Source organism: Salvelinus alpinus, chromosome 27 (genome assembly GCF_045679555.1).
Source record: "Salvelinus alpinus chromosome 27, SLU_Salpinus.1, whole genome shotgun sequence".
NCBI classification, from domain to species: Eukaryota; Metazoa; Chordata; class Actinopteri; order Salmoniformes; family Salmonidae; genus Salvelinus; species Salvelinus alpinus.
Window position 1 is genome coordinate 30,892,811 of NC_092112.1, and position 13,512 is coordinate 30,906,322.

Genomic DNA, 13,512 nt, shown 5'->3' on the forward strand with positions numbered 1-13,512 from the left:
TGGGAAAGTGCTAGCAAGTGAGCATTTCACGGTAAAGTCCACACCTGTTGTTTCCGACGCATGTGACAAATAACATTTGATTTGATATGTGACTGGGATGGGTGATAGATCACCTTTAGCCTGCCGCTGTCCTGGAGGAATGGCTTCTGTATGCATCTGTCACACAGCATAAGGCTCAAAGCAGCGGGGTGGCCAACCAGCTAATGTCTCTCCTCTGACTGATGCAGGCTGGGGTATGGGGCTGGGGCAGAGAATGGAGGTTGGGGCTGGGTTATAGGGCTGGGTTGGAGCAAGGATGGAGCTGGGGTTAGGGCAGGGTAAGAGGATGGAGTGGGGGTTGGGACAGGGGCAGGGACTGGGACTGTTGACTGGGGCTGGGGCTGGGACTGTTGACTGGGGCAGGGGCTGGGGCTGGGGCAGGGGCAGGGGCAGGGGCTGGGACTGTTGACTGGGGCAGGGGCTGGGACTGTTGACTGGGGCAGGGGCTGGGACAGGGGCAGAAAGACCGGCGTAGTGCAGTTCCTCTGGTTTGTTCACATGACCTCAGCTCCAGACACAAAAGCACTGCGGGGCCCACACACACCACAACAGGAACAAGAGTTCTGGATGAGAAAGCCTGAGGAAGTATGTCCATATTCAGCGGTAAAGCAGAGGGAGTGGACTGGACTCACTCTCTTAGTCTTCATTATTTTCATCTCACAAACAACAAGAAGTATGTCAGTTCATGTACAAGGGGGAGCAGAGGTCAAGGTCTTTAATTGGTGTTGTCACTCAGATGACCATTGTCCTCAAATGCTGAGATTCAGAGAACCCTTCCCTAATGAACAGCAGATAGAACATCAGACAAGTCATATGGCTCTGTGGACATCCCTTAGGACACCTCAGCCACATATCAAAACCACTGCCTGCCAAGATGGTGATCAGAAGAATGTATAGCAAGAGCTACAGAACAGTGGACGACCAGCCCCCGTCAGAATGGCTGCCCTTGATCTGACCTTTAGCTGGGAACTGGATGACATAACAGGCCTGACAGGCCGAGCCCGGTTAATGGTGGTTTATGAGGACAGTGTGGGGTTCGAGGACAGCCCGGGAGACATGATGCCCATCAGCAGAACAGATAAATGGAGAAAATGGCTGCCAGGCATCCACAGAGTGGAGTGCAGTAGGTCAGAGAGATATTTGTTGTGTTTGTTTGCCAAGAACAAATTGCCCTCAATAAGACATTTATTTAATTTATTCAGAAGATAAACCCCCACTGATATTTTTCATTTACATTTTAGTCATTTAGCAGACGCTCTGCAATCGCCATGCGCTACCAACTGAGCCACACGGGACCGCGTGATGAATCAATATGTTCTGAATTCATTATTTCGTTACGATGGGGACCAAAGGGCAACAACACACAAATACAGCACCAAGAACACAATCATACAGTAGATAACAAGATCTGTGGCGGAAACATGGACCCGGAGGACAAACAAGGTCAATGTGACTTTTACAATTTCATCACCTTGAATCACACTTTTCCTCAGATGGGTTGCCAAATGAGAACAAAATAGGCCTGAGTGAAAATAGTAGGGGGACATTGTGCAACTCTCTCCCCCGTAGATAAGAAGAGAGTGGTTTGACCTTACTTTGCCATCCTGCTCCTCAAACACGGACTGGTCCACGTTGCAGGCAAATAGGGAGGTGGGTAGGTCGTTGAAGTCGGTGATCTGATGGAAGCTATCACCCAGCGTGGAAACTCCCACAGTGCTTTGCAGCACCAGCAGCTCCTCTCCTCCCAGTAGGTAGACCCGCTGGTAGAACGTGGCTTTTCTCAGGTTGGAAAATAAATTATCCCCCTTCATGGCTAGAGACAGAGAGAGAAAGAGAGAGAGAGAGCGCAAGATGAGGGTGAGCTCAGTCCAAATGCTGTGATGAATCCTTGCAGAGAGTAATGGTGGCTTCAAGGGTGGAGGAAGTGGACAGTCAAACTGTCCTTCGTACCAGTTCAATGGGAAGGCTAACTGATCACTGATGTTACTGAATAATGGAGCTCACACTCACTCAGTTAAATACACACAGCTAGTCCTGCACTGTTGGTTTGCATCTCTAGCTCATGTCCTAGAATAACAAATGTGTTCTGAGCTTAACCTTCCAGGCTGTTTTACTATGACGTCATCTTGGTTATGAACCCCTGTACCCCCACCTCTCCCTCCCTCCCTCTCTTACCCATCTATATTTTCCCATATATCTAAAGTGCACCTGGCATGATTCAGATAAAATGGTGATCTGATTAATCAGACTGGTTTAGAGTCTTTTTACACTCTCTCTGCTCTCACAACTACTGATGCCTTCTAAAACACTCTACAGGAAACCTAAACAACAACACTGAGAGACAGACAGGCAGACAGAGAGAGTCAGAAAAGAGAGAGAGAAGGAGAGAGAGAGTCAGAGTGAAGAGAGAAAGAGAGGGTTTACCTCTAAACAACAGCCAACAGATGTTAATCTCTGGCCCAGGTCAGTAATATTCTGGCAAAAGATTAGGTGATGGGTTTAGGATGGGTGCTCCCACAGAGGTGTAATGGGGGAAGGAATGGGGATGGAAGGAGGAGAGATGGAGAGGAGTGGAGGAGAGGGATGTGGTAGAAAAGAGGAGATGATGATTGGAGGGTGAGAGGGTAGAGTAGAGGATGGAGAGAGGTGGAGTAGGGGAGTAGAACAGAGATACAAGTGGAGAGAGGAAGGGAGGGAGGTGGAGGTGAGAAGGAGATAGGGAGAAGTGGAGGAACAAGGGGCTTGTCACACCTTCCCGGCATTAATACACCACGACATGTCCAGTCCACCGGCAAGCCAGCACTGTCACCACATGGTTATTTTAGGATCAATAGCCCATCACCTGTCACACACACACACACAAAGGGCTATAGATAGTGGCTGTCTGGATAATTCCTGGCCTGTGTAAACGCTGCTATAAATAGCTGCAGAACTAATGAAATGCACAGATCGCTGGGGCACTTGATTAAATTGGAGTGTTCCAGACCGGTAGGGCCTCATTTCATTTCAATATCAGAAGCGTGCCCTGTGGTCTGAGACAAGGCTGTTAGTGAGCCCAAAACAAGAGCACGTGCACACACACACATACAGATGCTCTTGCACACACACACACACACACACACACACACACACACACACACACACACACACACACACACACACACACACACACACACACACACACACACACACACACACACACACACACACACACACACACACTCACACACACACTCACACACACACACACTCACGGATGCTAGCTCTCGCTCGCACGCAAACACACGGATGCTCTCTCTCTCTCGGACACACATGGATGCGCTCTCTTTCGCTCACACACACAGCCATTTGTCTCTGCTGTCTGTGTCCGCTGAAGGGATATGGGTCTGTGTTTGACAGTACGAGTGGAACAGACCTAGAGAATAGAATGAATCAGACACAGTATTCCATTCATGCATTCAGAACTGTGAGTCAGCCTTTGATGTGCTGTCTGTCAGTCTGTCTGTCACCTGTATGCTTGTTTACTCATCATTTCAGATCAAATATGACAGATTCAGATTCAATACATTAAGCACTGTAGTTTTCAAATAATCTGAATGATAAACAAGGCTTAATGTAAATTATATCTCATTATCAATGCAATAAATGGACCACAATCAATTGACCATGGAATTACTGTTCTGTAAACTAACTAATGCTAACTAAGTGGCAAGGAACATTCGACAAACCACAAGGTAAATGATTAAAATCATTAGGTATTATTGATTGGCCCATTGTAGAATATTTAAATTGTCAATAGTTCCATTTCGCTGACCTCATGGCTGGATGGTAAACACATGCTTATCTAAGCACAGACAGAGATATGGATGATAGTGGTGGTGATGTAGCCAGCATCACATGGCTTGATAATGATAACCTTTTGCTCAGAAAACCACCTGATGAATGAAGTCACTAACATACCATCATATCAATGTGCAACAAAAAAACAAACATGGAGGCTACAATAGTTCATATTATCTATAATAAGGGCCGTGCAATATTGATTACTGAATGTTATGACCGTATGTAACACAAACATTGAAACGGCATGCTTTATATTACAGTAATTACAAAATCCAACCAGTTACTGACTGTCTATGCAACAGTTAGATCAGGAATGTCTAATCCACACCGCACAGGAAAGCAACAATATGAGGCAAACATACTCGTTCAGACTTTCAATGAGTCATATCTGCAGAGGTTTAACCAATAGCAACCTGTTGATGTCAGAGGGAAAATGTCTGGAGGGCCCGCTCTTTCGCTGTCAGAATACCACAACTTTCTCATGGGAAAGAGAGAAACACCCGAACACTGCGCTTGACATGAGTAGCCTACCAGCACCTCACATTTTCTATGGCTTGAGCTCCTGTTCCTCGTATAGAATATTAGTTAAAAAGTATCGTGGAGCTCCTGCACCTTAATATAAACAGTCCCGCACCCAAAACGAGTACCGGCATCTATTTCGGTCCAAGTCAAGCATTGCCGAATCATACCTGACAGCCCACCTCAGGTCGGATACAAACTACTAATAGGCTACATCTATTGGCTACATGTACTTTTCATTTAGGCGCTACATGTACTTTTCATGGAGGCTGTTGAACATTGAATAATAATAATAATTCAAGATTAATAGACAAGTAGTCTAATTTGAGTTTTTTAAACTTTACTTTCAATTGCAGCAGTATTCGCCAATAAATCCATTCTGCCTGCAATGTTACAAAAGACTCAATGGTGGCTGTCTATCATGTTTAAAGAAGGTGAGTGCATTGACAGCTGGTATTTCGATCTCATAACGGTCAATGTCCCTAAAGCATCCTAGGGGTTACATTGGGGGAATGGAGTAACATCACCTCTAAATTGCCAAGCAACATAAATTGAAGGTAAACTAAACAGATTTATATTTATGAAAAATAATATAGCATACGTTATCCTAAAAGCAGCCAATTGTGCAGGTCAGCGCAGTTGCATCGCTAACAAAATCCCAAATGTAGGCTAACCTCAATTCAAAGTCGTTCTCTCGCAAGTTAGAGCACTTTCTCACCCGCTAACTTTACCATATCCACACCCCATAGCTTCAATGCAACGCAAGCGACACTTTGCATCACTGTCAATTTTCCACAGAAACGCGATCTGCGAAACCGGAGTCGCCATCGCTTCTCTCTACCTGTATGTGCAGTGCGTATCGGTCCGACTGGCGTGTCTTCAGCGTTGCCTCTACCTCCTAACTCTTCTTCGTGAATCAACCTTGCATTCCAGCTGCGAGCCGATATTATCCTGACGTTTTTGCAGACAGTTTGACTCACCAATGACTGGCCTGCTGCATCCAAATTATATTTGTGTTACCCAGTAATGAAATACAGCTATCACCACAGGGGGCATTCTTTGACCAATAGTCTAGGCTACTCCGGAGCGGAGGGTCTAAAAAAAAACTACAAATGAACGTCAGCGCTTTCTTTCGCGCGCACTTGCAGGCTGCTGTGGTGTTTGCTGGCTTCATGTAGAGTCAAATCAAACATGTCTGATGACATTTACTGCGGGAAAATAATGTGCAGTCGATATTTGACAATCAGATGCCAGTGCACGAAACGTATTTGTAAAGGTAAGCTAATGATTGGTGTCATTCATAAGTGGCAGTTGTCTGGGATATTTTAGCCCTTTGAACTCTGAGCATGTTTGTTCATTGAACACTGACATTTGAAACAGCTGCCAAGCATGTATTATAGGCCTATAGGTAATGATTCATCACCATTTTGAAATGCATAACCAGACTGTCACTGCGTTTGATGACAGGCTATCAATCATTTATTTAAAAAATCTAATTATTTAACATGGTTGGTCACATTTTGAAAAATGTATTTCACCAGGAAAAGACCCTTGAGGTTAGAAATCTCTTTTGCGAGAGACACACTCAAGTGTGTGTCCAGTAGCCTAACTTTCTAATCTAATCAACCTCTATCTTCACTCAGTGTTTTCAATAGGACCATTTCATTAGGCAGGCATCTTTCCTCTTGGAAACAAGTCTAAACCTGTGACCTGGCAGATACATAACTATTACAATAGACCACTGTCCACTAATGGACATTACTGGTGATCTCATGGGCTGATCGATGGAAGCCCTTTTTAGGCCTACTATAATTACATCAATAAACACACGCACATTTCAGAATAGCTTCAGCATTTAAGAGTAGGCTGGGCCTGAAATGGTCTATAATACTAAAAAGAACAGGTCAACTTTAGCCTACATCAAATGGTGTAAAAAATATCAGTGTCTTTATTAAGACAACCCAGTTATAGGATTGTCTTAATATTATAGGCAAAGCAATATTGAACAAAGCAACCTTAGACTTTATTCATAAACTGATGTATGATGCCATATGATGGTAAGTAGGGTACATGGCAATAACGCAGTGCATTTAGCCAATACCTAAGTTTCATACTCATGCCCTGTGCAGTTAATATTCTGTGTGGATCAGAATAATACAGATACTCTTATATTTTATTACATCACAAAATACTGATCAATGTCTGTACCAGTGGACACTCCTCGGAGGAGGAAGGGAGGACCATCCTCCTCAGTGATTTTTATTTTATTTTTAAGTTAAACATTGAAAAAGTTATCCTTTTTAGATAAAAACTATGCTAAATAATTTAATGTCACCAAATAATTGATTTAAAACACATTGTTCTGCAATGAAGGTCTACAGTAGCCTCAACAGCACTCTGTAGGGTAGCACCATGGTGTAGCTGGAGGACAGCTGGCTTCTCTCCTCCTCTGGGTACATTGACTTCAATACAAAACATAGGAGGCTCTTGGTTCTCACCCGCTTCCATAGACTTACACAATAATTATGACAACTTCTGGAGAACATCCGCCAACCTATCAGAGCTCTTGCAGCCTGAACTGACATGTTATCCTCTCAATCAAAGGATCAGAGAATGAATCTCGTACTGAAAGCATAAGCTACAGTTGGCTAGCACTGTAGTGCATAAAATGTGGTGAGTAGTTGACTCAAAGAAAGAGAGAGAGAGAGAGAGAGACAGTTGAACAGTTTTCAACAAATTAATTTCTTCAAAAAATGGGGAGAGGGAGAGTGTCTTTTTTTTGCTCATGAAAATAATTATTGTTCTCCCTCATCATAAACGGCACTGACCGCCACTGGTCTGTACAAATACATAATCAGGGGTTGAACCGGGCAGGAAGGTACATGGGGTTAAAACCACTCTTGGACGCATGAAAAGGATAAATAAAGGGAGGAGATATTAGTTAATCATCTTAAGGACAATTCATTTGAAGACCGTTCCACAATCTCCTGCATTTTCAGAAATATAATCAATATATAGGATGCTACGTAAGTGCTTTAAAATATCATAACTTTTTTACTGAGCTCTTCTTTAAAGTAACTTCCTGAAAGTAGCTCCATTAATAAAACCATCCCCTTGTCTTTTTTTTCTTTTGTCAGGTGTTTGGGCAGGATTGTAGAGCACAGCACCCTCATGTGGCAGGCTGCTGAGTCCCTACCAAAGGGAGATTGCTGTTTGAGAGGAGACAAGGATAGGTATGAGGTATTGGCACGCTACAGTATTTCACTTCAGAGACTTCAATATTGGTATTCAAACTCATTTATGCTTTCAAAGTCCCATAAAATTAGAAACTGGTCTGCAAACGTACAGGTTTAGGCAACGGGTCCATGAGCGTGAAATCATACCTGAATAAAATCAAGTCAACAAACATGTGGAGTTCATTATGGCATACCACCTGTAGATACAATTAAGAAAATACGTTATTAACATGTTCATTTCTCCAAACAACACAGTGATGCCAAACTAACCTAACAGACACAGAGAGAGTAACAGACACTCGAGGTAATGTGATAGGATCCAGTCATCCTTTTGTTCTGTCTCTCTTACTGAGAGATACTCCTTTGAGATGCTCTCTTTGTTAGCATGTCAGCAGGTTATTAGACACAATGGAGGTTCCATTCCCTGCTACTCCATAACAGTCACAACAAAAAGAGAGGAAATGAAAGGTGTATATGACTGGTGCTCGTTTGACCTCCCCTTGCATTTACATACACAGATAAAACGGCACACTACTCCGACTACAAAGTGAGATTGAGAGAGAAAAACAAACAGGGGTCAAGGGAAAGAGACATAAAGAGAACAGAAGAAAAAGGTTGGGAAAAGAGAAGGAATGCAAAAAGGAAACAGCATGAGAACCAGGGAAAGAGAAGGGGCAGAAGCATCAGCAGTGGGGTGTCTGCTGTGTTCAGTAGCACCCTGTGACTGCTGTGAGTCATACCGGGGCATTGTGTCAGTGACGCAGGCTCAAGGCCAATCTCCTAAAATCATCAGAATCAAATTAGACTGGCGGAGGGGGAAAATGAAATATGGGAGTGTCATGCACGGCATGCTCCCCAAAGTTATTTCTGTGCCTCTCCCTCCCCTCTCTCTCCTCCCCTCCCGCCGCCATACCCTGGCTAAGTGAACATTTCAGCAGCATCCTGTGTGAATTAACCACTGAGATGTAGGATGCTCCAGCATGACAATGACTCAGTGGAGAGTCAGTGCTATTAGGCTACAGCTAAGGCTAACTTTGTAGCCTGCCTGTTTAATGCAACTGACAAATCATACTTTTTTGTTTGACTTAATACAGAGGCACATACTCAAGGACAGAAGATAGTTCATTACAGTAGTAGTGAAAACAAATGGTCTTTGCGTTTCACACCACATCAGTAAGCCAGTATTCACAATGTCTTTTTTCAGTGTTGCTGTAAACATTTGTAATTCAACGCCCTTGTGCCTGTATGTATGTATGTATGTATGTATGTATGTATGTATGTATGTATGTATGTATGTATGTAGTTTTGTTCTTTTTTACACTTCACACTTTTTTGCACTGGAAATTTCCTTTCTTTTCAGTGAGTCTTAATATGCATTGTGTATGACTGTCTGTGTCTAGTTGTGTCCTAAGGAAGGGGGTCAAAGGTCAGTCCAACTGCTGTGCAGCTGGGAACGTCTCCCCATGTCCTGATCTTTTCCCAGCTAACGTCACGCCGCCCCTGGCCGGTCTGTCCTCTGGGTTTACCACCAATGACCTAGCCAGGCCCCCGGAGGGTTGACATTTAGACGCAACAACGCAGCACAGCCAAATGAACAATACAAACCCAGAGCCAGCCACCTCCCCAGAATCACACAGACACAGCAGGAGGCTGGAGGACAGACTAAGACACACCAGGCTAAGCAATATGCCTGTGCTCTGTGTGATATTGGCAATGCCCCTCATTCAGAAAGCTGAAGGGCACTCAAGTGTTGAGATGTCAATTTGAAGCACTGGCTAGGAGGATTTGTGACATTGACTTAATTTCCTCCTGAAGAAGTTTCAAGCATGTTGGACTAACATGATTGAAACCATTGAACAGTTTCACTGAGAAAAATAACATTTTCAATTGGAAGAAGTTATTGAACTTTCCCATAAGTTATTGTCTTGTGAAAGTGACTCTTATGTTGTGTGTGATAAACTGTGTTCAGTCTAGCCAGTTCCTGTTCCAACTGTTGCTTTTAATGGCCTGGAGGGATGACATTTTAAAAGCAGACAGCCAGAGGGGAGACAGAAGATTGCATGCCCTTTAGAAGGCATCACCAGACCAGACTATTCTATACCATGCTCATCGATCAGCCACTAACTGTAAACAACTTGATCTTCACAAATAGCTTTCACTGCTTATTTTACTGGTGTACAACAAAACAACCCCCAAAATAAAACATTGAAGCCATATTTAATCTGATGCCTAAATACCCATTTCATGCTAATTTTAAGCCAGCCTTATTCAGTGTCTGACAGATTGAGTACTACTTCTCTGGAGGTGAACAGACAAGTGATTCATAGAAGAAATACTAGCAGTATTGTAGTAGCTACTCTAGTGTGTGTTCTGAAGACAAAACATCATGTCTGTTTTTCTAACCTTCTTGGGCACTGGTTTGGGCCTCGTCTAAATGCCACGAGCACTTCCAAGACATTCTATACTAAATCCGGTTTTCCCATCGTTCCTGTGGGAAGTGTGAAGAGATTTTATTTTAGAAAAAACATCAGCTTATATATATATATATATATATATATATATATATACAGTGGGGAGAACAAGTATTTGATACACTGCCGATTTTGCAGGTTTTCCTACTTACAAAGCATGTAGAGGTCTGTAATTATTATCATAGGTACACTTCAACTATGAGAGACGGAATCTAAAACAAAAATCCAGAAAATCACATTGTATGATTTTTAAGTAATTAATTTGCATTTTATTGCATGACATAAGTATTTGATACATCAGAAAAGCAGAACTTAATATTTGGTACAGAAACCTTTGTTTGCAATTACAGAGATCATACGTTTCCTGTAGTTCTTGACTAGGTTTGCACACACTGCAGCAGGGATTTTGGCCCACTCCTCCCTACAGATCTTCTCCAGATCCTTCAGGTTTCGGGGCTGTCGCTGGGCAATACGGACTTTCAGCTCCCTCCAAAGATTTTCTATTGGGTTCAGGTCTGGAGACTGGCTAGGCCACTCCAGGACCTTGAGATGCTTCTTACGGAGCCACTCCTTAGTTGCCATGGCTGTGTGCTTCGTGTCGTTGTCATGCTGGAAGACCCAGCCACGACCCATCTTCAATGCTCTTACTGAGGGAAGGCCAAGATCTCGCGATACATGGCCCCATCCATCCTCCCCTCAATACGGTGCAGTCGTCCTGTCCCCTTTGCAGAAAAGCATCCCCAAAGAATGATGTTTCCACCTCCATGCTTCATGGTTGGGATGGTGTTCTTGGGGTTGTACTCATACTTCTTCTTCCTCCAAACACGGCGAGTGGAGTTAGACCAAAAAGCTCTATTTTTGTCTCATCAGACCACATGACCTTCTCCCATTCCTCCTCTGGATCATCCAGATGGTCATTGGCAAACTTCAGACAGGCCTGGACATGCACTGGCTTAAGCAGGGGGACCTTGCGTGCGCTGCAGGATTTTAATCCATGACGGCGTAGTGTGTTACTAATGGTTTTCTTTGAGACTGTGGTCCCAGCTCTCTTCAGGTCATTGACCAGGTCCTGCCGTGTAGTTCTGGGCTGATCCCTCACCTTCCTCATGATCATTGATGCCCCACGAGGTGAAATCTTGCATGGAGCCCCAGACCGAGGGTGATTGACCGTCATCTTGAACTTCTTCCATTTTCTAATAATTGCGCCAACAGTTGTTTCCTTCTCACCAAGCTGCTTGCCTATTGTCCTGTAGCCCATCCCAGCCTTGTGCAGGTCTACAATTTTATCCCTGATGTCCTTACACAGCTCTCTGGTCTTGGCCATTGTGGAGAGGTTGGAATCTGTTTGATTGTGTGTGGACAGGTGTCTTTTATACAGGTAACGAGTTCAAACAGGTGCAGTTAATACAGGTAATGAGTGGAGAACAGGAGGGCTTCTTAAAGAAAAACTAACAGGTCTGTGAGAGCCGGAATTCTTACTGGTTGGTAGGTGATCAAATACTTATGTCATGCAAAAAAATGCAAATTAATTATTTAAAAATCATACAATGTGATTTTCTGGATTTTTGTTTTAGATTCCGTCTCTCACAGTTGAAGTGTACCTATGATAAAAATTACAGACCTCTACATGCTTTGTAAGTAGGAAAACCTGCAAAATCGGCAGTGTATCAAATACTTGTTCTCCCCACTGTATATATACACTGCTCAAAAAAATAAAGGGAACACTTAAACAACACAATGTAACTCCAAGTCAATCACACTTCTGTGAAATCAAACTGTCCACTTAGGAAGCAACACTGATTGACAATAAATTTCACATGCTGTTGTGCAAATGGAATAGACAAAAGGTGGAAATTATAGGCAATTAGCAAGACACCCCCAATAAAGGAGTGGTTCTGCAGGTGGTGACCACAGACCACTTCTCAGTTCCTATGCTTCCTGGCTGATGTTTTGGTCACTTTTGAATGCTGGCGGTGCTTTCACTCTAGTGGTAGCATGAGACGGAGTCTACAACCCACACAAGTGGCTCAGGTAGTGCAGCTCATCCAGGATGGCACATCAATGCGAGCTGTGGCAAGAAGGTTTGCTGTGTCTGTCAGCGTAGTGTCCAGAGCATGGAGGCGCTACCAGGAGACAGGCCAGTACATCAGGAGACGTGGAGGAGGCCGTAGGAGGGCAACAACCCAGCAGCAGGACCGCTACCTCCGCCTTTGTGCAAGGAGGAGCACTGCCAGAGCCCTGCAAAATGACCTCCAGCACGCCACAAATGTGCATGTGTCTGCCAAAATGGTCAGAAACAGACTCCATGAGGGTGGTATGAGGGCCCGACATCCACAGGTGGGGGTTGTGCTTACAGCCCAACACCGTGCAGGACGTTTGGCATTTGCCAGAGAACACCAAGATTGGCAAATTCGCCACTGACGCCCTGTGCTCTTCACAGATGAAAGCAGGTTCACACGCACATGTGACAGACGTGACAGAGTCTGGAGACGCCGTGGAGAACGTTCTGCTGCCTGCAACATCCTCCAGCATGACCGGTTTGGCGGTGGGTCAGTCATGGTGTGGGGTGGCATTTCTTTGGGGGGGCCGCACAGCCCTCCATGTGCTCGCCAGAGGTAGCCTGACTGCCATTAGGTACCGAGATGAGATCCTCAGACCCCTTGTGAGACCATATGCTGGTGCGGTTGGCCCTGGGTTCTTTCTAATGCAAGACAATGCTAGACCTCATGTGGCTGGAGTGTGTCAGCAGTTCCTGCAAGAGGAAGGCATTGATGCTATGGACTGGCCCGCCCGTTCCCCAGACCTGAATCCAATTGAGCACATCTGGGACAACATGTCTCGCTCCATCCACCAACGCCACGTTGCACCACAGACTGTCCAGGAGTTGGCGGATGCTTTAGTCCAGTCCTGGGAGGAGATCCCTCAGAAGACCATCCGCCACCTCATCAGGAGCATGCCCAGGCGTTGTAGGGAGGTCATACAGGCACGTGGAGGCCACACACACTACTGAGCCTCATTTTGACTTGTTTTAAGGACATTACATAAAAGTTGGATCAGCCTGTATTGTGGTTTTCCACTTTAATTTTGAGTGTGACTCCAAATCCAGACCTCCATGGGTTGATAAATTTGATTTCCATTGATAATTTTTGTGTGATTTTGTAGTCAGCACATTCAACTATGTAAAGAAAAAAGTATCTAATAAGAATGTTTCATTCATTCAGATCTAGGATGTGTTATTTTAGTGTTCCCTTTATTTTTTTGAGCAGTGTATATATATACAGTATATCGTAGCAAAGGGCTTAAGACAGACCTATACTATGTTAAAGTCACATGAACAGGGAAGCTTGGATTGCTTTGAATGTTTTCATTTTACGTTGAGAGCAGTGAATGGATTTCAACCTGTC

At 44.2% G+C, this 13,512-nt stretch overlaps 1 protein-coding gene across 1 annotated transcript in view; it reads right to left on the reverse strand.

Moving 5' to 3' along the window:
* The window catches only part of LOC139556355 (calcipressin-2-like), a 102,650-nt gene extending 97,201 nt beyond the window's left edge, over positions 1-5,449 (reverse strand). Inside the window, exons 1-2 of the mRNA XM_071370232.1 lie at positions 5,243-5,449; positions 1,635-1,852 (exon numbers count right to left, since the gene is read on the reverse strand). Of these exons, the coding sequence (XP_071226333.1) occupies positions 1,635-1,850 (216 nt within the window). The 5' untranslated portion in view covers positions 1,851-1,852; positions 5,243-5,449. The remainder of the gene's footprint in view (positions 1-1,634; positions 1,853-5,242) is intronic.
* Positions 5,450-13,512: the final 8,063 nt, after the last annotated feature.